Raw genomic sequence first — 24,689 nt, forward strand, 5'->3', positions numbered from 1 at the left:
TACCCCTGGGGATTAGAGGACTGGGAGCTGTGCCTGTCCCCAACCCAAAAGCCAGACTCGCTGGCCTTGGATCCCCACAGTGAGCAGCTGGGTGTGCCTCACAGTCGAGGATCAGGAGAGCAGCCTCAGGGGACCTGTAGGCACACAGCGCATGCTCCCTAGGGCCCAGGGAGGAAGCAGGTATGAAGGTGCTTGCTGGGCTCTCGCTGGTTCAGCCACCTCTCTCATTGCCAGGCCTCTGCAGCAAGGGTCTGCCCTGCTGGTAGATCACCGGACTTAGAGGGGCAGGGCAGGGCAGGTCATGCTGTGGAGCCAGACAGCCTCCACCTCAAAAGATCTGGCCTGGTTCAGGCTGCAGCAGCAAGCAGACAAAGTAAGCTGTTCAGGACTGGACTCCAGTCCCTTTATTGAGACTGAGAGGCCAGTGGGTCCACCCAAACAAAAATAAATTTCTATCCCAAAGCCTGCCTGCAGGCTAGGGCACCCAGCACGTCTTGGCCGGGGCCCATGGCTGCCCCTAACCCCAACAGCACAGGTCTGGCTCCCTAGGAATGAGAGGATGCTGGCTGTCCAGTATCTGGAGATACTAAATGAAGAGGGAGGTGAGTCCTGGTGGTCCCCTACCCCCAGGAGTGCTGGCCTCAAATCCATGATCTGTGTTGGGCCCTCAGGGCTCAGTCATCGGCCAGGGTGATGACGTCGTACTCGATGCCCTGGTGCTGCAGCTGTTGAATGTGTTCAGGCACTGCCTCCTCTGTGCCAAACAGGCCTTGGGCTTGGGCCATGGCAGCATCAGCCACTGCTGCCAGGGGAGGGGAAAGTATGGTGAGCTGGAGGCTCAGGAGCTGGGTCCAAACCCAGCCCTGTGCTCCTCAGGGTCCAGCTCCATACCTGTGACGGCCGAGTGTGCTGCAGCCTCAAGTTGAGCCTGTGTGACAAGCTGCTGGCCTGGGGACACAGGCACATACTGGATCTGGAGGGGAAAAGCTGATAAGATACTGGCCTGCAGAAACCCTGCCAGTGCCCCAGGTCTCCCTGTCCTCCCAGGGCCCTACCTGGGACTCCTGAAGGAACGGGGCTCCTTGTTCATACTGGATGTGTGTGATCTGGCCCTCCTGTACCTGCAGAGAGGAAGCCAAGCTGTGATTCCGGGAAGAGGTCATGCAGCCCTTCACACCCCACCCTCATCCCAGGGTGTGGTCTACCTGGATGTGATGGCCCTCGGGGACCACAACATATTCCTGGGGGAGCAGGTGCTGGACACCATCCTGGGAGATGATATACTGCACCTGTGGGCGGGGGGAGGGTGGCAGTGGTGGCAAGGAGGCAGGTGCTGAGGCCTCGCTCTCCAGGAGCTCAGCTAAGAAGGCAGAGTGGAAGACTAGTGACAACCACCAGCAACAATGCAGTTGTTGGCAAGCATGGACCCCAGGAGGGGTGGTGTGGAAAGTATCACTCCTCCCCGATGTGGGTCTTTGGTTGGGAGGGTAGGAGGTCACAGCTAAGGGCACCAGCAGTAGCTAGCAGCTCACCTGGTTGTCGGAGGTCACCAGGTGCTGTACGGTCTGGCCATCTGCTGTGGTGATCTCTTGGATGTAGGTGGCTTCCTCCTGCCAGGACCAAGCCAGCTCTAGCCTCATTTCTCTATCCCAACCCCTGCCTGTCACTGGCCAGAGGGCCCCCAGTCCTGACTCTTACCTGATTGGTCACTGTCTGTTCCTGGGCAACGATGATATGTTCCTGGCCCAGTGCCTGCTGTAGCCGCTCTGCGCCCAGGACCCCGTGACTGGACTGGAGTGCAGCTGGGCAAAGAGAAGAGGATGCTCACGTGAGGTCCAGGGAAACCTGCAATGCCCCAGCCTCTACTGTGCCCAGAGGTGCCTTTTGGGGCAGTGGCCCAAGTCTCTGGATCTACCCTGTGGCCCCAGGGGCAGCTCACTGTGCAGGGTGGCCAGTGTTTCGTCATCACTGTTCAGGATGATGGTCTGGGTTGGAGTCTGGGTAGCAGCCCGGGCTGTAGGGGTTCCTGACTTCCTCCCATCAGGACTGTGCAGCCGCTGGATGTGGAACTTGAGGTGCCCGTTACGGTTGAAACTGAAGGGGATAAAAGGTGGCTCAGCTTAGCTCCATCATACATGCCCAGCGGTCCCCACCCATCGGTATGTGGCCTCACCGCTGCCCGCAGAGGTGGCACGCAAAAGGCTTCTCCTTGGTGTGAGTCAGCATGTGCCGCCGCAGGTCCTTCTTATTCTTGGAGGCGAAACTGCACTGGCTACACTGGTGGGGCCGCAGGCTTGAGTGCTGCGCCATGTGCGCCTGCAGAGAGGGCAGAGTTGGGGGCATCAGCTGGGTCAGGACAGATGGCAACAAATCCCCAGATCCCTGCCGACAGCTGATCAGGGAAACCAGGCAAAGTGGACCTGGGAAAACCAAAATCCTATGTACTAACAAGAAGCTGAGTAGAAAGGCCAAGCCAGATCCACATCTGGTGCTGCTGTGTCCTAAAAGTGAAAGGCCATAGGTTCCATCATTATTAGGTCAATTGGAAAATTTCAGTTTACCCATATGTAACTTAGAGGTTGGATGAGGGGACTTGTGGAGGTCCCGTCGGTAGAAACGGGTTTTCTCCATGTTAGTCAGGCTGGTCTCAAACTCCCAACCTCAGGTGATCTACCTGCCTCGGCCTCCCAAAGTGCTGGCATTACAGGCATGAGCCACCGTGCCTGACCCGGGCCCTGATTTTCTAGGGTTGAGGCCTGCCTGACGGAGCCTCCACCTCTGCATCTGTAGGGGTGGGGCTCTAGGCCCTGCTTCCCTCTCTGACCTCTGGGGAGGATGCAGTGCGTGACTGGATCTGAAAACTGGAAATCCTCAGGCAAACAGGGAGGCCCCAAGCTGGGCTGTGAACCTGCCCACTAGCCTCCATGGTGGCTCCCCAACTACCTCAAACTTCTGTGCCCTCAGTATGCTAGACAAGTGGTCCCCAATCTTTTTGGCACCAGGGACTGGTTTTATGGGAGATAATTGTTTCACAGCATGTGCAGGGTGATGGTTTTGGGATGAAACTGTTGCACCTCAGATCATCAGATACTAGTTAGATTCTTACAAGGAGTGTGTGATCTAGATCCCTTGTATGCACAGTTCACAATGGGGCTGTGCTCCTATGAGACTCTAATGCAGCTGCTGTGACAGGAAGTGGAGCTCAGGCTAATGCTTGCCCACCTGCCGCTCACCACCTGTGTGGCCTGGTTCCTGACAAGCCATAGATGGCTACTGGTCTGTGGACCTGGGTTGGGGACCCTTTTGTAGACGTTCAAGTCTCCCTAGCCATGCCTCTGTCTCACACCTCTGTGCCTTTGCTCCTGGAGGCCCAGCTTGGCCATCCCTCCTGTGGCATTTTCCCCAGCACACTCAAGTTCAAATGACTTGCTCTCTGTCCTGCACCCTTGGTTCACACTTGGAACACTGTCTGGCATTAGTCACATTGTGTCTGGTTTGCCTCCCCACCAGACCAAGCTCCCTGAGAGCTGGGACCTTGCCGAGTCATCTCTGACCAATCTCATCCACTCAGAGGGGGGCAAAGGATCTGGTTTGAAAGGGCACTCATTAAAGGTTTGTTATACAAACGTGTGGCCCAATGAATGACAGCAGAGACACAGGAGCGCCAGCACCTACCCGGACCTCGGGCCACTGGCGGGCACTGAAGGGGCAGTCGGGGCACTTGAAGGCACCAGGCCCAGCATGGGCCCGCTTGTGACTCTCCATCTCAGCTCGGCCAGGGAAGGCCTCGGCACAGATCTTGCAGGAAAACTTCTTTGATGCTGCAGTGGCTGCACACGGTGGTGAGGGGGGCACTGCCAGGCCCAGGGCTTTGCTGGTTGCAGGAGGTGGGGAGGCAGAGCTTGGGGGGTCCCCTACATGGTGGGTGTTGGCTGGAGATGGAGGCTCAGGGCCATCTCTGGGCAGCCCCCCACACTGCAGCAGGGGCCATTTGGCACCAGAGGCCAGAGCATCTGGACTTGGGAAGGAGATGGAGCCATCTGCGGTGAGCTGTGGAGAAACGGAGCATGAGGTGCTGAGAAGGGGAGGGAGGTAGGGCAGTGGTTGGCATCCCCAAGCCTCACCTCAATGTGGTGCAACTGGGTACCATCAGTAGCCATGATATAGTGGGTGCCAGCTTCTTTTAGGGTGTCACTCACAACCACAGTCTGGGCTGCCTCTCCTGAGGGCTCCTCGCTGTGGGCACGGAGAAGGTTCTAGGAGAAGATGGAGGGCCACAGGAGCCCCCTTCCCCAAGCAACAGGCATCAACTGAGGGATGATTGTCACCAAAGATGGACTCAAGTCAGAAGGGCCCAGGGTTCAACTGTGGCTGTGCCGTTACCAAATGACCCTCTACCGTCTCTCTTGTAAATGATTACAACTCAATCATAGGTCCTTCTCAAAAACTGGTCATCCTTGTCCTCCTCGGTAAACATGGCAAGGTGGGGGGCACACAGTGAGGCAGAGGGGTCCAACCCAAGTCTGGCCAAGTTGAGCAGGACAGAGGGACCAGGCCAACCAGTAGCAAATGGTGAATCCACTACCAGGAGCTAGTGGAAGAGGCAAGGCTAACAAGGACCTGCTGCCTAAGAGCAGAGAGCAAATGCTGAGACTGGCCACCCAGGTGCTGGCCAAGGGCATGGGCCCGGGCATCCTGACTCCCAGCACAGCTGAACAATTTGGCACTTGGATTCAGGGCTTCCTCAGATGGCCTAAGAGTTTGGTGAACATAAACATGCCTGCCCAAGCTCATTCATTGTAGGGAAGCCAAGTGCAGGAGCCAGGCCTCAATGCTGGTAAAGAGGCCTGAGCTGCTTCGGAATGTCAGAACTGGAGAACACCTGGGATCGCTCAAGAAGAGTACTTGGCATGGGAACCAAAGGGACCAGGGTTCAAATCTTACCTACTGCGTGTGTGGTTTCAGGCTGGTCACTTAACCTCCCTGGCCCATTTCCTCATTTGTAAAACAAGGGAAATCTGGATCTCATGGGAATGGCTTAGGTCCCATCATGACTGCCAAGTGCTTGGAACATTTAAGTGGCTAAAAAATGGTAGCTCTTGACCTCCTGAGAAGGGTAGACTCCACCACCAATCACTTGATGTGTATTGGGATTTTTGCCTCCTGCCAACTAGGCTTGGGTGGGGCCCAAATCGAACTGACCAACCACACCTACAAAAAGCTGAAAGGGGCCTTGCAGGCAGCAGGTCTCACCTGTAAGGTGTGCCAGGAGCTGATGTCCCCTCCTCCATAGGGGGTGCCGTGATGACACTGTAGCCAGTCCCACCAAATGGACCAGGTGCCAGGGTGATCTGTGGTAGGTCAGGAGGGCCTAGCTGGCTCTCGGCTGCCGCACCGCCCCCTGGCTCTGCCACATGGAGGGTGACCACCTGTGGAGTGGCACCTTCAGGGGAGGGCTGCCCACCAGGGGATGCCAACCCTGCTTCCACGTCCTCCGACTTCACCACGGCCACCTGCAACAGCACCAGGGGGCAGGATGGGAGGCATCTGTGGCAGAGAAGCAGGTATGCAAGATGCCTCTCCCATCTCAGTGTCCCAGATGCACCCACACACTCTAGTCAGACCAATACTGCCACCACTCATTTGAATAATCCAAGTTCTTTCTAAAATATACTCTGGCTTTCCAAATCCCACTCAGCAACTGGAAATAGACCAACAGGAATAGGGCAGAGCAATTGTGCCCCCCACAAACATTCGGCAATGTCTGGAGACATTTCTTACCACAGCAGGAGGGGGATGGTACTGGCATGTAGTGGGGAGAGGCCAGGGATGCTGCTGAACATCCCATAATGCACAGAACTGCCCCACCACACAATAGTATCTGCCTTCACACAATAGTATCTGCCTCAACATGCCAATAGTGCTGCAGTCAAGAAATACTGGGGATAACTGACACTCAGAAAAAAAGCTCCAGTATACATCTTATTCTATAGTCGGCTTCAAATGGGTTGAAGATTAAAATGTAATAAATAAAACTTTAAATACATTAAAAAAAAATGTAGGTAAGTATTTTAGAATTGGGGTAGGGAGATTTTTCTAATCATGACAGAGAAAGATAAAACCTAGAGCAAAATTAACCATAAAATGAAGCCAAAAAACAAAGAAATTGGGGTTCGGGGATATTTAACAACTCATAAAAGGTGGACTTCCCTCATATATGGAGCTCCTGCAAAGCAATAACTAAAAACAACTTAACAGAAAAACACATGCAGGACACAAACGGGTACTTTAGAAAAGGAATACAATGGTCTCTGAACACACAGAAGTTCAATATCATTTACGGTCACACAACTACTTTTTCTTTTTTTTTTTTTTTTTTTGAGACTGGGTATTGCTCAGGCTGGAGTGCAGTGGTGTGATTATAGCTCACTGCAGCCTCAACCTGCTGGGCTCAAGTGATCGTCCCACCTCAGCCTCTCAAGTAGCTGGTACTACAGGCATTCATTGCCACACTTGGCTAATTTTTTTTTTTTTTTAAGAGACAGGGTTTCACCATGTTGTCCAGGCTGGTCTCAAACTCCTGGACTCAAGTAGTTCTCCTGCCTCGGCCTCCCAAAGTGCTGGGATTACAGGTGTAAGATTGGTAAAGATTTACAAAGACAGGTCTGGCGTGTTGGCTCACGCCTGTAATCCCAGCACTTTGGAAGGCCGAGGCAGGTGGATCATGAGGTCAGGAAATCGAGACCATCCTGCCTAACATGGTGAAACCCCATCTCTACTAAAAATACAAACAAAAAAAATTAGCCAGTCTAGGTGGTGTGTGCCTGTAGTCCCAGCTACTCGGGAGGCTGAGGCAGAACAGTGTGAACCCGGGAGGCAGAGGCTGCAGTGAGCCAAGATCGCGCCACTGCACTCCAGCCTGGGAAACAGAGTGAGACTCTGTCACCACACCCCCGCCCCGCCAAAAAAAAGATTTATAAAGATGGATAATACCCAGTGTATTGGCATGAATGCAGGAAAATATACCTACTGGTGGCCATGTATACTGGCATATCTTTTTACAAGGCTTTGCACCATACCCTCTGACCCACTAATAATTCTTGTAGGTTTTTTAAAAATACTACAAAAATGTTGGCTGGGCAGGGTTGCTCACGCCTGTAATCCTGCACTTTGGGAGGCCAAGGCAGGCGGATCACTTGAGGTCAGGAGTTTGAAACTAGCCTGGCCAACATGATGAAACCCTACCCCTACTAAAAATGCAAAAAAGTATCCGGGTGTGGTGGCATGCACCTGTATTCCCAGCAACTCAGGCAGCTGAGGCAGGAGAATCATTTGAACCCAGGAGGCGGAGGTTGCAAGGAGCCAACATCACGCCACTTCACTCCAGCCTGGGTGACAAAGTGAGACTCCATCTCAAAAAAAAAAAAAAAAAAAAAAAGTTTATGAGCACTGAAAATGTATGTACAGTGAAGCACTGCTTGAATTAATATAAAATGAAAGAACCCAGCCAATAAAGGACTAAACTATAGCTGAGAACATCCATGTGATGGAATGATACAGAGATGCAAGATGGAGATCATAGGAGAATGAGGGTAACTGCAGGTGCTGGCCAGGCCATGCATCACACGCTGTTAAGTTAAAGATGATGCTGAGAAGCAGCAATAATGTGATCCCAATTTTTAAGGAACAAAGGTCTAGGTGTTAGTATGAGCATGAACAAAGCCCTGAAGAAATTTGTCTGAACCCATTTACTGGGTATCTGAGGGGAGGGGAGAAATGCCAAGGACTTTCACCTTCTACTGAAACATTTTCTAATGTTCATTTTGTTTCTCTTTTTCTTTTTTTTTTACATGGAGTTTTGCTCTTGTTGCCCAGGCTGGAGTGCAATAGCGCAATCTCGGCTCACTGTAACCTCCGCCTCCCAGGTTCAAGTGATTCTCCTGCCTCAGCCTCCTGAGTGGCTGGGATTACAGACATGTACCACCACGCCCGGCTAATTTTGTATTTTTAGTAGAGACGGGGTTTCTCCGTGTTGGTCAGGCTGGTCTTGAACTCCTGACCTCAGGTGATCCACCCACCTTGGCCTCCCAAAGTGCTGGGATTACAGGCGTGAGCTACCATGCTAGGCCCGTTTTGTTTCTTTTACAAGCATGTCCTTTTGTAAGCAGAAAAACTCTACCACATGAGATTGGCATGGGAACAGGAGATAAATCAATAGAACAGAACTGAAGCCTAGAAACAGATTCCTACGTATTTGGGAATCTAGTATATGAGAAGGAGGACACTTCAAACCACAGGGGAAGATACCACATAGGATGACTTCTGGAAAAAAAATCGATCCCTACCTTTCTGCATACATCAGAAATAAATTCCAGGTGGAGTAAGATTTAAGTGTAAAAAAAAAACCCTAATATATAATATAATATAAATGAATGCTTATATAATCTTGGGATACAAGCTGGAGGAGTCTTTCTAGGGATGATACCAAAGGCAAAACTATAAAAGACTGATAAATTTTCCTATCTAAAAATGTAAAACTTCTATACGCCCCTAATTGCCATGAACTAAACTCTGTGAAGATTTCTGGAATTTACTATTTTAAAAACACTCTCCATCTTCTCATGAGGCTAAGAAACAGGAGGGGCTAATAAACTTCTCTCTGCCTTGGAGACCAGGCCACATGTGAAGTGGGGGGCGGGGAGGGGCAAAGGTGCTGAACTTTGGGGAGGTGCAGGAACCAAGACCCCTGGAACTCGAGAGAATGGTCTGATCTAGAGGAAGCCCTGGGGTCTGCAGGCTGTGGGAGGTGTCCTGGAATGAGGGTACTCTTTTGGATGGAAAAGCTAGTTCAGACCCCTGTGGGGGCACCCACAGGCACATGGTGGCTGCAGAGGCGGGAGGAAGACAAAACAAGAACAGGGCCCAGATGCCACAGAGGCAGTGTGTACTGTTCCACCTGGCAGGTCACCAGTGATTCCGGAGAATGGACGGGAGACCCCGTGGCCTGCCTGGCAAAGCCTGTTCCTCTCTGTGTTTGCCCACCAGACTTCAGCGGATCTGTCTCCTCCACTACCCTGGAGTTCCCAAGGGCGGGGCAGCTCTGATACACTGCGGTCCTCTAGTCCCAGTGTCCAGTGCAGGGATGGGTACCTGCGGAAGCTGGGAAGGAGAGCAGGTTCCCAGGTAAACTCACCTGCAGGGCTGTGCCCCCCAGTTCCCGCTGGGCACTCATGTTCAGCAGAAGATCCAAGGCTGTCTGCGTGGCCATCGCTGTCGACTCCTCGGCTCCTGGGTGGGGTGGGATCTAAGCCTGACAAAGTGCTAGAAAACTGGCACCCAATACCACCCCCTCTCCATCTTCCAGCCGCCACCAGCACGCCTGCCCCTGCCCCACTCAGAGCTCCTGTTCTCCCACAGAGCTCACCTTGCTGGTAGATGATGGTGGCACCGCCCAGGGTGTCAGGACAGAGCAGTGAGGGAGCCTCGGATGACTGGAAAGGTGTCGCCTCTGGGGGTATCTATGGGGTGGACATATGGCCACGCCTGAGAGGGGCTGGCCCAGATTCAAGTGCCATTTACCAAGCACCTCTGATCTGCCAGACATTTTACATCTGTTGGCTTGTTTTATCTTCATAACCACTTTTTTTTTTTTTTTTTTTTTTGAGACGGAGTCTCTCTCTGTCATGCAGGCTGGAGTACAATGGCACAATCTCAGCTCACTACAACCTCTGACCCCTGGGTTCAAGTGATTCTTGTGTCTCAGCCTCCTGAATAGCTGGGATTACAGGTGCCCACCACCATGCCCAGCTAATTTTTATGTTTTTAGTAGAGATGGGGTTTCTCCATGTTGGTTGGCTGGTTTCAAACTCCTGATTCAAGTGATCCACCCGCCTCGGCCTCCCAAAGTGCTGGGATTACAGGCGTGAGCCAGCATGCCCAGCCCATAACCACTTTTCAAAATATACTAGCTCAGTGCTACAGATGAACCCACTAAGGCTCAGAGAGGTGAAGTGGCTGGCCAAGAATCCCACTCCTAATACATAGCAGGGTGAGGGCCTGAACCCATGACTGTGTGATTCCAGGGCCTGCGATCTACCAGCATGTCATGTGGTCCATGTTTCTGGGGATACTGTGTCTGCTCACGTGGCACAGACTGCTAGCTACCTATCCTGAATCCATCCTCCTCTTCCTTCTTGCTAACAGAACTCTGATTTTTACCAGGGTGGCAGTGTACCCAGCTCCAAGACATTTCTCAGCCTCCCTTGCAGCTAGGTAAAGTGTGGCCACATGACTAAGCAATGATCTTCAGGTGAAGTTCATGAGGAATGATAGATAGATGGCAGATATCCTTTTTGCCTCTCCCCATCCCTTCCTCCTGCTTCCTGCCTGGGATGTGGCTGGGAAGGCTGGTGCTCTTGCAGCTATACTGGACCATGAGGCAACTACAAAGATGAAAGTCATATGCCTAAGATGACTGGGCAAAGATACGGAGAGCTTATTCCCTTCTGACTGTATAATCACCACACCAGCCCTAGACTGCTGACCTGTGGAATTTTCGTATAAGACAGAATAAAAAACTATGATCACAGTTAAGTTACTAGTATTTCCATTCTCTATGACCAGCACTAGAAAGCCACCCTTATACTCTAAGCTTAGGGCTCGCATATGTGTGACTCAGCGAGTCTTTACCACAGTCTCAAGAGGCAGGTATTATTTTGTTGCACCTCAATGTGCAAATGATGCTGGGGTTGGGAGAAGCGGCCTCACTCTGTCATCCTGACCCATGCCCTGACCTTACCTCAGGAGGTCCTGGGGAGCTGGGAGGTGGTCCAGGGGCCACACTGTGCTGCTGCTTCAGCTCCTCAATCTGCTGCAGAGAGAAGAAGGGGCGACGGCGGGAGGGGGGCTCCTCAGGGTGGCGCCTCCCCCATTCCTCGAAGCTGCTTGCATGTCGGCACCGTACGTGCAGGCGTAGGTTCTTCTTGTGCCGTGTGCTGAAGTGGCAGTACTCACAGGCGAAGGGCTTGGCCCCTGGAGGCACATGTTGGGGCAAGCTTAAGTCTGTCCATCCCTAGCCTACCCGCTCCAGGAATCCTTTCTTGATCCTAAGGATCTCTCCAACTGACTCACTTCCACAGATTCATTCCCATATGTTGGCAAACACATGCCGCTGTCTGTTCTGGTAGCCCAGGACAGAAATGAATCAAGGCTGCCCTCTGCACTCAACAGCCTTCCTGTGCATGCCTATTTGCAAGGTCATGTAACTACAAGCTCCTCCTGTGGGTCATCACAGGACTCTGGCTAACGGAACCCCTGGCTCCTTTTCTCTAATCGCCCCTAGTGTGCTGACCACGTAGCTAAGCACCAAAGAAACAATGTTTGCAGTGCAGCTTCCGTGGGCCAAGCCAATGGCATTGCTTCTGCAGCTTCATCTGCCAAGACAGGGCCTAGAAGAGCCTCCTCTCCAGCCCCAGTGCCAGCACACACAGGGCTCAAGGAACAAATGGAGTTTACTTTCATCATAGTCACATGGCAGGCACTTCTGATTCCCCCATTTCATAAATATGGAAGGCTCAGAGAGGGCAAGTGACCGGCCCAGAGCCATCCAGAGAAAACTGGCCAAGCGGGAACCCAGGCTCAGGTTAGGGTAAATACGCCCATGGGAAATTCTCTTTACACTTGAAGCACTTGGGCTGTTCTGTGGCTACCGAGGGGGAAGAGGATGGGAGCTAAGCCTCTGATCGGGGCAGAGGGAGCTGAGGGCTGGTGAGTGGGACTGGGGTGTGCCCAGCCTGACCTGTGTGCTTGACAGCCACATGGGACAGCAGGAAGTCCTCTCGGAAGGTGCGGTAGGGACAAAAGCTGCATTTGAAGGGCTTGTCACTGACGTGGGACAACTGGTGGTTCAGCAGTGCCTTCTTGTCTTCACAAACGAACTCACAGAACTCACACTTGAACCTGGAGGCAGTTAGAGGGAGGGAAGCTCAGTGATGAGCTGGGGACTGCTCCCATCCCCAAGGGCCTCTGAGGGGATGTACCTGCGGTTGGCAACAGCCTGGATGTGTGTGAGCAGGTGCATCTTGAAGGTGTAACGCTTCTTAAAGGACTTTCCACACTGTGAGGGGTGGAGAGCAGTGAGATGGCCATCACCCTCCATTGCCCAGGGAAGGCCCTCCTCCCAGCCCCAGCCCTGGCTCCCACCCACCTTGTCACACATGTGGGGCTTCTCAGTGCTGTGCGTCTTCATGTGCTGCGTGAGTCTTTTCTGCATGGGGTACACACGGCCACACACAGGGCAGGGGAAAGAGCTCAGCTTTGGAGTCTAGGAAGGCGTAAGAAGGGGCCAGTTGGAGAAAGAAGGAGAGGAGGGAGGATAAAACCTCCCCTCTTGTCCCCACCTCCACAAACCCCCAGGCAGGCTCCCCTCCCAGGCCAGCACCCCAGACTCACCGGATCTGGCCTCTTCTTCCTGGGGGGAAAAGGCCGAGGAGTTAGACCAGGGCTTCCCCAAACGCACTCTAGATCCTCTCACACTGAACAGACCCAGTCTCAGCTCTGAGCCTACTCCCTGCCAAGGCCCCTTTCTTTTAGAACAGTGCTTCCCCAGCTGGAGTTCACTGGGGAAAATGCTAAGAGGCACGCTGAAAATAACATATTCTGCACTCAAATATATTTGTGAAATGGTACATTCTTTCTATCAATCACAAAATGTTATCTGCATATTAAAAGCTCTAAGGATCAGTTAAGGCCAGCGGTTTGAGACCAGCCTGGGTAACATAGCAAGACACTGTCTCTACAAAAAAAAATTAGTAAATAATAAAAAATTAGCCGGCTGTGGTGGTTAGCACCTGTAGTTCCCAGCTACTCCGAACGCTGAAGCAGGAAGATCACTTAAGCCTGGGAGGCCGAGGCTGCAGTGAGCTGTAATTGTGCCACTCCACTCCAGACTGGGTGACAGAGTGAGACTCTGTCAATCAGTCAATAAAAGCTCTAAGAAATTCTGCAGGAAAGAGGTGTTGAACAGCTTGGCAAGCTGGTGATCCTACAGTAATCTTACTTGGCCACAGAACCCCCCTTTTTTCTTTTTTTTTTTTGAGACGGAGTCTCGCTCTGTCGCCCAGCCTGGAGTGCAGTAGCCGGATCTCAGCTCACTGCAAGCTCCGCCTCCCGGGTTCACGCCATTCTTCTGCCTCAGCCTCCCGAGTGGCTGGGACTACAGGCGTCCGCCACCTCACCCGGCTGGTTTTTGTTTTTTTATTTTTTTTAGTAGAGACGGGGTTTCACCGTGTTAGCCAGGATGGTCTCGATCTGCTGACCTCGTGATCCACCCGTCTCGGCCTCCCAAAGTGCTGGGATTACAGGCTTGAGCCACCGCGCCCGGCCTCCTTTTTTCTTTTCATTTTAAAAAAAGAAACCTCAAAGCATCTTGGGCTGGCTTTTCCACACACACAGCTGGAGCTGTCCCAGGGGATCTGTCTCCAACCTCTGCTCACAAACCACCTCTCATGAAGCCAACTCCTACCTGAAGCTCCAGATCGAATTATAATCCTGTGAGCAATCATTAGGCGCCTAAGAACTTTGTTTCTCTCTCTCAGGTGCACTCTCAGCCCTGCGAGAGATAATTAGGATCTGGAGTCCGGAAGATCTTGGATCATTTACTGAACTCCTTTAGGTACATAATTTCCTTCAATCTCCTCAACAATTGCCCCCATTTGATGAGAAACTAAAGCTCACAAGAGGTAAGAGGCTGAGCTGGGGACCTCAAAGTCCTCGTACTGTCCTGTTCTGAGCCAAATGATCTGGGGTGAACTGCCTTTCTGCTCATGCCTGTAGCGTGCAGCAAATAGGGCTGGCTCAGAGCAGCAGTGCAGTAAGTGGGAACCATGGTTATCCCGGGCCTCCACTGCCCCACTCAACCTGGCGTCTCTTGCCCGGGTCCCTCCCACCCCCATACTGACCGGTCTCGGCTGTGCACAGCGGCGTGCCGAATGACGTCCTTCCGGTAGACACTGGTGTAGCTGCACTCGTCACACTTGTAGGGTTTGCTGCCCACGTGGTTGAACATGTGCTCCTGGGAGACAGACAAAACGACAGTGGGCTGGGGCTTGGCCTCCTCTCCCATCCCCGTCCCTACCTCACCTGTGGCCACAGCCTTAGGGTTGCTGCAGGAGCAGCTCACAGAACACAGGCGTGTGGACAACACACCCCGATGCAAGGGTCAAAGCCTAGGAAGGCCCAAGGACTCTCCCCAGCGAGAGCACCCACTCCGTGCTGGCTCACTACTTGACAGAGGAACTGACTCAGGGTGGAGGGACCTTGTGATGGCAGAGCTTGGAGCTGAAGCCAGGCAGCATGGCACCACAGCCTCCACCCCTCCCACTGTGTCACAGGACATCTTCTCTGCAGAACCCAGAGAACAGCCCAAAGCACAGCATGCACAGAGCACAGGGGCTCGCTCTGACCACCATGCCTGAAAGTACCCTCTCCCACAGCTGCCAACTTGCACGTTGGCCAGGCCGAGCCACGGTTTCCTGGGTCAGTAAAATGGGACTATGGACACCTACGACCTCACTGGGCCACAATAAGGATTTAATTATCCAGTTACTGCATAAAAGGCTCAGGGCTGCTGCAGGCCACGTGGTAGCTTGCATTAAGGAGAAAAAGGAACCGTGGTTTCTTTTTTTTCCCCCGCTCTTGTTGCCCAGGCTGGAGTGCAGTGGCGTGATTTTGGCTCACTGCAACCTTTGCCTCCCAGGTTCAAGCGATTCTCCTGCCTCAGCATCCCGAGTAGTTGGGATTACAGGCATGCACCACCATACCCAGCTAATTTTCTATTTTTAGTAGAGACGGGTTCCTCCATGTTGGCCAGGCTGGTCTCAAACTCCCAACCTCAGGTGATCCACCCACCTCAGCCTCCCAAAGTGCTGGGATTACAGGCGTGAGCCACTGCTCCTGGCCTAAAAGGAACGCTTTTCTTGAGACACATGACTGCCATCTGCTGGAAATCTTTCTAACACATGGACTCAGATGAAAACAGTTTTACGGTGTCTGTGGTGGCAAAGATATGCTGCCGCTGTGCACTGTGCTGCCTGCAAAACTGCCCGCTGCAGCCCTTCCCAGCACCTCCCCACATTCCTGCAGGCTCTGAGGAGCTGAGCATTCTTCAGTGCACCAATGAGCCAGACACGCATCCTGAAGAGCAGCAGGACGGTGAGCCAGGATGCTCTGTGACTCCATTCTCCTCAGTGGCACCAGCTGGCCTCTGCTTGCCTTCTTCACCCTCCCATGAGCCCCAAGCCTCTTTGGCTCCCGCACCTTGAGAGAGGACCAGCGGCGGGAACGATAGCTGCACTGCAGGCACTTGAAGAGCTGGGGATCGCCAGCCTCATGGGAGTTGACGTGGAAGCGCAGGTCCTCGTGGGACAGAAAGCGAGAACCACAGATGCGGCACAGAAAGGGCCTCAAAAGCGGTTTGGGCGACTTGTAATAGTACCTGTAGGAAGAGGGTGTTGGGGAAAGGTCTGGTGGGGTTGGTGGCTTAACCACACACCTGCCCCACCCTCACTTCTGCTCCACATACTTGCGGTATTTCTTGCCTAGGAAGCGCCTGGAAGGTCGACCACGGCGCCGGGGTGGAGTGTCATGCTCATCCGGGCAGCAGGGGGCTGCGTTCTCTGCATCTGACTGGCTCACACCAGCTTCCACAGGGGTCCTGCTTGCCTTGCCCATGGTCACCAGGTGCCCTGGGCCTGAGGAGCTGGGAGCCTCGGGATCCTGTGGCTCTGGAGGGCTCTGTCCACTCTGGGAACTCACTAGAGGCTCTCCTTCCACACCTGTCATGGACATGCCAGGTCACAAGCCAGCCACTGACACACCAGGACAGACGTGGACAAGTGGGCCAGAGGCCAGCCAAAATATCCTCCCACCCACTCATCATAGACCACTGATGGGTGCTTCGAGTCACATGACACAGACAGCCTCTGGTTAGAGGGCAGCGTGGATCCTACCGCCCAACAGCCAACATTCTGTCAGCATGGTAGGACCTGGCCTGGATTAGAGCAGCGGCGAGAGCTGGGACCTTCCAGTCAGGAGACCTGGGTTCCAGGCACAGCTGTCACTGATGTGCTGTGCACCCACAGGCAAAGCCATTCCTCTCCCGGAGTCTCATTTGCCCCATTTATCCAAAGGAGGCCAGAATGGCAGCTCTGGTGGCTTCGCAGAACATTCTAAGGCTTGGAAAGCAATAGCAGTGCTTTAACACCCGCATGCCCTAGGGAGGTCAGGCAGCTGGAGGGCTGATGGGAGGGAAGGAGGGAGAAGACGTGACTTCTGTGCTTGCAAACCATTTGAAGTTTGGACGATCTAAATCAGTTACCTCTTCAAAAACATCGACGGTATTTAAACATTAAATATGTACTAAAAAAATTAACAATACAGACAATGCAGGTAACATTCTGTTTCTTGACTGGGTTATATAGGTGCTTGGTTACACAGATGTGTGCACCTTGTGAAAACTCATTGACCTAGGCAGAATATGTGTAACTTTCCATACATATATGCCTCGGTAAAAAGGCCTTTTTGAAACAGAGACTAAAGAATAAAATAGGCCAGGTGCGGTGGCTCACACCTGTAATCCCAGCACTTTGGGAGGCTGAGTGGGCGGATCACCTGAGGTCAGGAGTTTGAGACCAGCCTGGCCAATATGGTGAAACCCTGTCTCTACTAAAAAATTAGCTGGTGTGGTGATGGGCGCCTGTAATCCCAGCTACTCGAGGCTGAGGTATGAGAATCGCTTGAACTTGGGAGGCGAGGGTTGCAGTGAGCCAAGATCATGACACTGCACTCCAGCCTGGGCAACAGTGAAACTCCATCTCAAAAACAAATAACAATAATAATATAACAATTCTCCAACCATAAACAGCTGCCATTGTACTCTTTTGTGTGTATTTAACCCTTAAGCAATCCTAACAGGCATGCTGCTATAACCTCCATGTGGCTGGGCGCGGTGGCTCAAGCCTGTAATCCCAGCACTTTGGGAGGCCGAGACGGGCGGATCACGAGGTCAGGAGATCAAGACCATCCTGGCTAACACGGTGAAACCCCGTCTCTACTAAAAAATACAAAAAAAAACTAGCCGGGCGAGGTGGCGGGCGCCTGTAGTCCCAGCTACTCAGGAGGCTGAGGCGGGAGAATGGCGGGAACCCAGGAGGCAGAGCTTGCAGTGAGCTGAGATCTGGCCACTGCACTCCAGCCTGGGCGACAGAGCGAGACTCCGTCTCAAAAAAAAAAAAAAAAAAAAAAAACCTCCATGCATAAATAAAGGGACTGGAGATTTAAGCTCCAAGTCACACAGACTGCAGGTGGCAGAGCCGGTGCTCACACCACGGCTGGGTCCTTCCTGTCCCCCAGCCATTAATGCTCTGAACCAGGGCTCCTCTGATAGTCCCAGGCCTCAGACTTACTTCTCTCTTCTTATTTCAGTAATATTTAAAATTTATCTTATTCATTCCGTGATAAAGATCCAAATTTCTCTTTTGCTATGACAAATTGTGGTGAAAGGCATTTCCGTAAAGTTGAGATAGATTCCTGAGTCAGGGTTTCTTGAGCTTGAGTCTTTGAGGGCTTTCTCCTTTCTCAGGAGGCCTGCAGGTGAGCTGGTTTGAGACAGCTGCCCTGCAGGGCACACTTAGTCCCCAGAACTCCACAGAGACAAGCAGGGAGTGAGGCCACTCCTTACCCACCCACATGAGCCTCTCCCAAGACCAAACCTCACCATCTGGGAGGTCTGAGATCTCCAGGCGGGGCAGCTTCCGGGGTCGGCCAGGTCTCCTTCGGGGCCTTGGGGTACTGGGGGTGGGGCGCTGGAGCCGAAGCTGCCGGCCTCGGGGCTCATCCTCAGCTGGATTATAGTCGCTATCCTCTGTGGGGGACAGTAAAGTTGGTGAACAGTGGCGGGACCTGTCCTTTCAGCCCTAACTCCCTCCCCAGCTCACTTCCCCACCCCTGTGTACACTCCTCCTCTGAGCCCACAGTGATGCTTCCTCCAGAAAGCCCTCCTGGTCTCCTCTGGCTGATTTGGTGTTCCTGCTCTGAGCCCCTGAAGTTCTTTCTCTACCCTTCCTGGCACCTACCACTAGCTCATAAAGCACCTTCATGTGAACAGGGAAAAGGCACCCCTTCCTCCAGACAGTGTACGGCCAGTTAGAAAAAAGTTTAAATAAACATTAAAGTCCACAAACTCTATGGCGGCCCTATCCAAAACAGCTGCCACTGGCCATATTGAGCCCTTGAAATATGCCTAGTCCAAACTGAGATATAATTAAGTGTAAAATAATGAATTTCAAAAAATTGGTATTAAAAAACTCACCAACAATTTTATTTATTTATTTATTTTTTGCATTTTTAGCAGAGATGGGGTTTCACCATGTTAGCCAGGATGGTCTCAATCTCCTGACCTCGTGATCCGTCCACCTCAGCCTCCCAAAGTGCTGGGCTTACAGGCATGAGCCACCGTGCCCAGCCAAAACACCAATTGTTATAATGACAGCATACTGAAATATTTTAGGGCCAGGCACAGCAGCTCACACCTGTAATCCCAGTGCTTTGGAAGGCTGAGGTGGGAGGACTGTTTGAGGACAGGAGTTTGAGACCAGCCTGGGCAACTCAGCAAGACAATTTCTTTTTCTTTCTTTCTTTTTTTTTTTCAAGACAGAGTCTTGCTCTGTCACCCAGGCTGGAGTGCACTGGCACGATCTCGACTCACTGCAAACTCCACCTCCCAGGTTCAAGTGATTATCTTGCCACAGCTTCCCAAGTAGTTGGGATTACAGGTGCCCACCACCACACCCAGCTAATTTTTTGTATCTTTAGTAGAGACAGAGTTTTACCATGTTGGCTAGGCTGGTCTTGAACTCCTGACCTCATGTGATCCGCCTGCCTTAGCCTCCCAAAGTGCTGGGATTACAGGCGTGAGCCACCACGCCCAGCATTCCTCTTTTTTTCGTTTTTTTAAGACAGCCTCGCTCTGTCGCCCAGGCTGGAGTGCAGTGGCACAATTACAGTTCACTGCAGTCTTGACCTCCTGGGCTCAAGTGATCCTCCCAAGTAACTGAGACTCCAGGCACATACCACTCCAGCCTAATTTTTGCATTTTTCGTAGAGATGGGGGTTTCGCCATGTGGTCCAGGTTGGGCGACCCGTTTCCACAAAAACTAAAAAATTAGCGAGGCATGCTGGCAGGCACCTGTAGCCCTAGCTACTTGGGAGGCTGAGATGGGAAAATGGCTTGAGCCCAGGAATTCAAGGTAACAGTGAGCAACGATCATGATGCTGCATTCCAGCCTGAGCAACAGGGCGAGGACCTTCTTCGCACCTTTATTTGTATTCTATTTCTGTGGTGCAATTGTGAATAGGGCCCCCTGTGCTCTTTTCCAGTGTGCAGCCTGCACAACTGTACACAAAGGTCCTGGTCCCAGAGCACAACCTCCTCTGTCTTATACTGGAGGGACCTATGGATGTGTCTATGCCAATTCCCCTTTCCTGGCCCTCCAAGTGAAAGCTCAGTATGTCTAGATGGGCATAGGGATGGCAGGCCTAGAAACCTGGTGGCCTACCCTCCAGGTCATCAATGGCTCCAGCGTCTACAATGTCGTCATCGTCCTCCTCCTCCGGTCCCTCTTCCTCTTGGGTCTTGGTGGAGGTGCTCCACTTCCGTAGACGTCCTTTTTTACCAGATGCTGCTGTGGCTGCTGCTACTGGGGGTGGGGGGAGGGTATGACAAGCTTGCCATGTCTGGCTCCCAGCACCCCACCCCCACTCATCCAGTCCAAGCAGTTAGGCTGCTACTGAGGCACCTGGACGGAAGTGGCGCTCCCGCATGTGGCGCAGCAGTGTGGCCTTGGTGCTGCTCCGGTACTGGCACATCTTGCACTTGAACTGCTGCACCACCACCACCTCCATCATGGCCTCCAGGCTCTGCAGGTCTGGTTCTTCAGCAGCAGAGGCTGGAGGCAGCTGCACCGGGGAGCTGGGCCCACCCTGTGCCTCCTCAGGTGGCTCCAGGCATGTGGATGTGGATGTGGGGCCATCTGCCAGGGCCTCAATGGCTGCCAGGCTGTGGGCCAAGGTGGAACTGGACATTGGTGATGTCATGGGAGCTCCTGGGGGTGGGTGAGGCCATTGGTGGGCGGTTAAATGGAGGGCAGCACTGGCCGTGAGCTGTAGCTACCCCTCCTAGGCAGACCCAGGGAGTGCAGAACCAAATTCCTCACCAGAGGCCACCCCATCAGTAGGAAAACTGAGACCCAGAGCAGTGGATACCCTGCCAGGGCCACAGAGGGAATCCGCAGCAGAGCCCGTCCTCATCTATCCCCCTGCCCACCGCAGGTCTTCCCTGATTCTGGCACCCGGGGTCTTACCATCATCTGGGCCCTGCAGGATCAGGTACCTCGTGGTCTCGGCCCCGCCATCCTCGGCACTGGTCACAGTGATGCAGCCTGGGCAGAGGTGGGGAAGGGTCACACCTCCTGGGGAGGGGTTCCCAGCGCCAGGCCCACCCCCATGGGCCCCACTTTGGTCTGTGAGCAGGGCTGGTCCGCACTCATTCTGGCTCCCATGGTGACTGCAAACCAGCTGTGTCGCCCCTGAGCCTCAGCTGACTCCCTTGGCAGGGCTGTCTGGAGGTCTAGTGTGACATGCTGACTCAGCAGCTGGCCCACACTTACACAAGATGCCACAGCTACACCAGCTGCCCAGGCTTTGACCACCAAACCTGAAACGTCCTCCTTCCTCTCCAAACTTCTCAAAGTAAAGGACTAGCTCGTGCACCACTTTCGTAGGGCTGGCTTCCCAGACTATCCCAGGGCTTTATGAGGTACTATAGTCTCTATAAATATCATTAACAAAAAGTGGGTACAGCACCATGTGTCACGGCTTATGTCTGTAATCCCAATACTTTGGGAGGATGAGGCAGGAGAAGTGCTTGAACCCAGGAGTCCAAGAAAAGCCTGGCCAACCCAGCAAAAAGGTGGTGTGCACCTGTAATCCCAGCTACCCTGGAGGCTGAAGCAGAGAATCCCTTGAGCCCAAGAGTCTGAGGTTGCAGCACACTATGATTGCACCACTGCTCTCCAGCCTGGGTGACACGGCTCTGGAGTCAGACTGTCTGAGCTCATGGCCCGACACCCCACACTGCTTGCTGGTGACAGTGGGTAAGTTATGTATGTCCTCAGTGCCTCATATTTTTCATCTGGACTGTGAACATAACATTCTTTACCTTTTGGGGTTATTGGAAGGATTAAATGAACTACTGTATGTAAAGTCTAGAACAGTCCCGGGCACAAGGTAAGCAATAACAGTTTATATTATTTATTGAGAGTCTGTCATATGCCAGGCGCTATGCTGAGAACCTTATCGTGTTGTCTCATTAAATCCTCATTTACCACCATGAGACAGGGGTGACTGTTTCCACTCTGCACATTCCGCATGGGAAAGTAATCTGCCTGAGTGCATGCAGCTAGGGTGGGAACAGCTGGCTGCAGGACACTGCAGGAAAACCCCTGTGGGGCTCCTTTGCCCGACTCACTCTGGATGAGGTCGGGCCCGATGGTGGACTCGATGATCTTGTCGATGGCTGAGCCCAGGTCCGAGGAGGAAGCTGTGCAGTCGGACACCAGCACGTTGGGGTCTGGGAGTGCACTAGAGTGCACAAGTGCTGGGGGACCGCCTGTCACCCCTGCCACTGGTCCATGGGACACAGACGATGAATCAGGGAGGTAGCCATTAGGCAGGGGGTCTGTGCTCGAGCTGCTCTCGGATACCTCCTCCTGAGGGGCATGAAACAGGGAGGTAAGAAGTTTAGCAGCAGGGTATGGGGCAGGGCAGCCTGCCAACTCCCACCTGCTAGACAGAGCTCTCTGGCCCAAGGACATGGTCAGTGGAGCCACTCATGCCCTCAGCCCCACTGAGGACCAGTGACAGAGGCCCTCCAATCACAGAGTCCCCCAGGAAAAAGTCACAGGGTCCCTGGATCTCATCACGGGATACCCCAAAATAAGGGAAGGGACTCCTAAGCCACAGCCAGGGGGAGCTATTGTCATTGGGCTTTTGCATAAATCATCCCCTCTGCCTGAAACTCTTCCCAGCATCACCCTATGGCTAAATCTTACCCAGCCTTCTCACCACCATTTAGCTGGTACCTCTTCTAGGAAGTCAATGCTGACTTTGAGGCCAAGTCAGGACTTCTTCACCCTCAGTGCTGCAGCTGCCTGTGTCCCCAGCACCATACCACTGTGGGGTTCATCGTGCCTTGTAACAGCTTCCCTGCCAGACTGTGCCCTCCACAAGGGCCTGGAACAAACTTGTCTTTTCCCCTGCTGTATCTCTAGGGCCCAGCACATGCTGAGCACATGGTAGGCCCCCATCTCTGCTGAACTAATGAAACCCCAGGACCCCAAAGTGATGACCACTGCTGTGCACTTCTATCACGTGATATACTGAATATGACCATTATCTTGCAAATAAGAATGGCTAATACAGGCCGGGCGTGGTGGCTCAAGCCTGTAATCCCAGCACTTTGGGAGGCTGAGATGGGCGGATCACGAGGTCAGGAGATCAAGACCATCCTGGCTAACACGGTGAAACCCCGTCTCTACTAAAAAATACAAAAAAACTAGCCGGGTGAGGTGGCGGGAGCCTGTAGTCCCAGCTACTTGGGAGGCTGAGGCAGGAGAATGGCGTAAACCCGGGAGGCGGAGCTTGCAGTGAGCCGAGATCCCGCCACTGCACTCCAGCCTGGGCGACAGAGCCAGACTCCGTCTCAAAACAAACAAACAAACAAACAAAGAATGGCTAATACGTATTGAGTGCTTACAATGTGCTGAGCACTGTTTTAATTATTAGCTTTGCATATGTTAATTTATTTCATCCTCACAAAAACTCTATGAGGCAGGTCTATTTACCATTCCCACTTCACAGATGAGGAAACAGAGCTAGATGTTGGGTAGCTTGCTCAAGATCACACGGTTTGGAAGTGGCACAGCCAGAAGGAGATGGTTTACAAAATGTTTGCAAGAGGATGTCTGGTGGGAGCTCACAAGCACCTTTGAAAGCAAGTATTTCTGCTCTACTTTAGCCAGGAGACTGAGGCTCAAAGAGGTCTCCCAGTAAACTGGAGGCAGGACCCGGTCTTAACCCAGGACACCTGCCCCCCCCCCTTTTTTTTTTTTTTTTTGGTAGAGATGAGGTCTCGCTATGTTACCCAAGCTGGTCTCCAACTCCTGGGCTCAAGTGATCCTCCCACCTCAGTCTTCCAAAGTGCTGAGATTACAGGCAACGAGCTACCACGCCTGGCCTAGACATCTGCCTCTCAAAGTGTGAGGACTGTGGGTACTATAGTAGCTAAGACCATAGCCTAGATTTGAATCCTGGCTCTGTCTGCACTCTGTACCCCGGCATCCTTTTCTGTAAGATGTGGAGAAAAATGGTATGTGTCTTAGAAGGTATGAAGCCCCCATTTTAGGGGCCTGGCTTGGTGCCTGGCTCACAGGAAACCAGAAACACAAAGTATTAGCTACAAACAAGCCTTGCTGACTGTTTCCTCTCGGCTGTCAGGCACTGACGCTCGCGGTCCTTACCTCCACCCACGCCGTCTAGCCCGGTCCATACCTGAGAGCGGCTACCGTGGTCCGAGCTTTGCCCCACGCCAGAGTCATCGGCCTCTGCCTGCCCCGGGGCGGCTGCGGCGTCGCTGCTGTCGGCCGACACGGCTTCCGAGGTGCCCACACCCAGGCCGCTCTCAGAGGGCTCCTCGGACCGGCCAGGCCCAGGGGCCGCGTCGCTGCTGCTCTCCACCTCGTTCTCCTCCATCGGATCAGGGGGCTGCCTGACAGCGTGGCGTAGTGTCTGGGGACTTCACTCTGCGAAGAGAGGTGACCGTGGCTGGAACAAGTGGGCCATCTCCCCAGCCCCGGCAACCGCAGCCCACCCAGCTGCACCCCTGCGCCCATTCTGCAGATGCAAAGACTGAGTCTCCGACGGGGCGGGGCTTCCTGGTGTATTGCGAGGGGAGCTCGGGAAAAACTTGACGGAGAAGCTGTGCTTCCCAGGCTAAGGCCCTTCCCGTGAGGGTGGTCAATGGCTGGTAATCTTGACCCTTTCCCTCGCCCCCACGATTCTCGTGGAGCGTTTCTCTCTGTGAGTCCTATCCGGACTCCGTGGTTCAGCCCTTCAGCCCCCGCGTCCCCCCGGGTTGCAGGGTCGGTGGTACAGCCCGCTGGCCCCCTGGGTCAGTGGTTCGCTCCCCCTCGGTTCCCCTGTGGAGGGGGCTGACAGCGACGGTCTCGGGGCCTGGCGACTTGGGGCTGTCCCCGGCGCTGCCTGTGCTCCAGGCCCGACGCCATCTTGTGGTGGCGCCGGGTTTCCGCTCAGGCAAGTGCGAGAGCGACTAAAGGGCCTGGGACCCCGGGGCCCTGTTCGGACAGCCCCGCCGGCCCGGGAACTCGCCTCCGGGTAACCTCGCAGTGTGACCTCACTCCACGGCAGGGTACGGTGGGGCCGCCTGACTCTACCTGAAGCTCACCTGAGGCTTTCGTAGCCACGTTCCTCTCTGACTCCGGCATCGACGAGGTCGCCATCCTCTTTCCCCCGCTGCGGAGGAACCCATCGGCCTATTGTAGGCCGGAACTACTTCT

The 24,689-nt window shown here is 53.4% G+C and overlaps 1 protein-coding gene across 4 annotated transcripts; it reads right to left on the reverse strand.

Moving 5' to 3' along the window:
* Window positions 1-374: 374 nt before the first annotated feature.
* ZNF335 (zinc finger protein 335) lies at window positions 375-24,689 on the reverse strand. 4 transcript variants are annotated; one of them, XM_023197044.2, is made up of 28 exons: window positions 24,578-24,689; window positions 23,665-23,915; window positions 21,584-21,824; window positions 20,418-20,495; window positions 19,854-20,159; window positions 19,614-19,754; window positions 17,774-17,920; window positions 15,581-15,833; window positions 15,316-15,493; window positions 13,959-14,071; window positions 12,451-12,469; window positions 12,206-12,322; window positions 12,039-12,115; window positions 11,798-11,958; window positions 10,799-11,031; window positions 9,425-9,518; window positions 9,194-9,288; window positions 5,254-5,513; window positions 4,125-4,236; window positions 3,676-4,050; window positions 2,174-2,316; window positions 1,940-2,094; window positions 1,699-1,802; window positions 1,533-1,610; window positions 1,206-1,289; window positions 1,056-1,121; window positions 892-973; window positions 375-802 (listed from the first exon to the last, which is right to left on the reverse strand). In XM_023197044.2, exons 2-28 carry the CDS (start codon window positions 23,863-23,865, stop codon window positions 675-677), a joined length of 4,041 nt encoding a protein of 1,346 aa, XP_023052812.1. In that variant the 5' UTR covers window positions 23,866-23,915; window positions 24,578-24,689; the 3' UTR covers window positions 375-674. The 4 variants fall into 4 exon arrangements, with proteins under 4 accessions (XP_023052812.1, XP_023052814.1, XP_023052813.1 ...); XM_023197046.2 differs by lacking the exon at window positions 24,578-24,689 and having other exon boundaries at window positions 375-799; window positions 23,665-24,405; XM_023197045.3 differs by lacking the exon at window positions 24,578-24,689 and having other exon boundaries at window positions 19,614-19,751; window positions 23,665-24,404.

Source organism: Piliocolobus tephrosceles, chromosome 20 (genome assembly GCF_002776525.5).
Source record: "Piliocolobus tephrosceles isolate RC106 chromosome 20, ASM277652v3, whole genome shotgun sequence".
NCBI lineage: Eukaryota > Metazoa > Chordata > Mammalia > Primates > Cercopithecidae > Piliocolobus > Piliocolobus tephrosceles.

What these genes read in the sequence shown, in the direction of transcription:
- ZNF335 (XM_023197044.2), bottom strand. Translation starts at nt 23,865, where the DNA reads ATGGAGGAGAACGAGGTGGAGAGCAGCAGCGACGCGGCCCCTGGGCCT. An exon ending in TGGGGGGCACAGCCCTGCAG is followed by an intron (nt 5,514 to 9,193) that starts GTGAGTTTACCT and finishes GTGCTGTTGCAG; the next exon opens with GTGGCCGTGGTGAAGTCGGA. An exon ending in CCCAGTTGCACCACATTGAG is followed by an intron (nt 4,051 to 4,124) that starts GTGAGGCTTGGG and finishes GTTTCTCCACAG; the next exon opens with CTCACCGCAGATGGCTCCAT.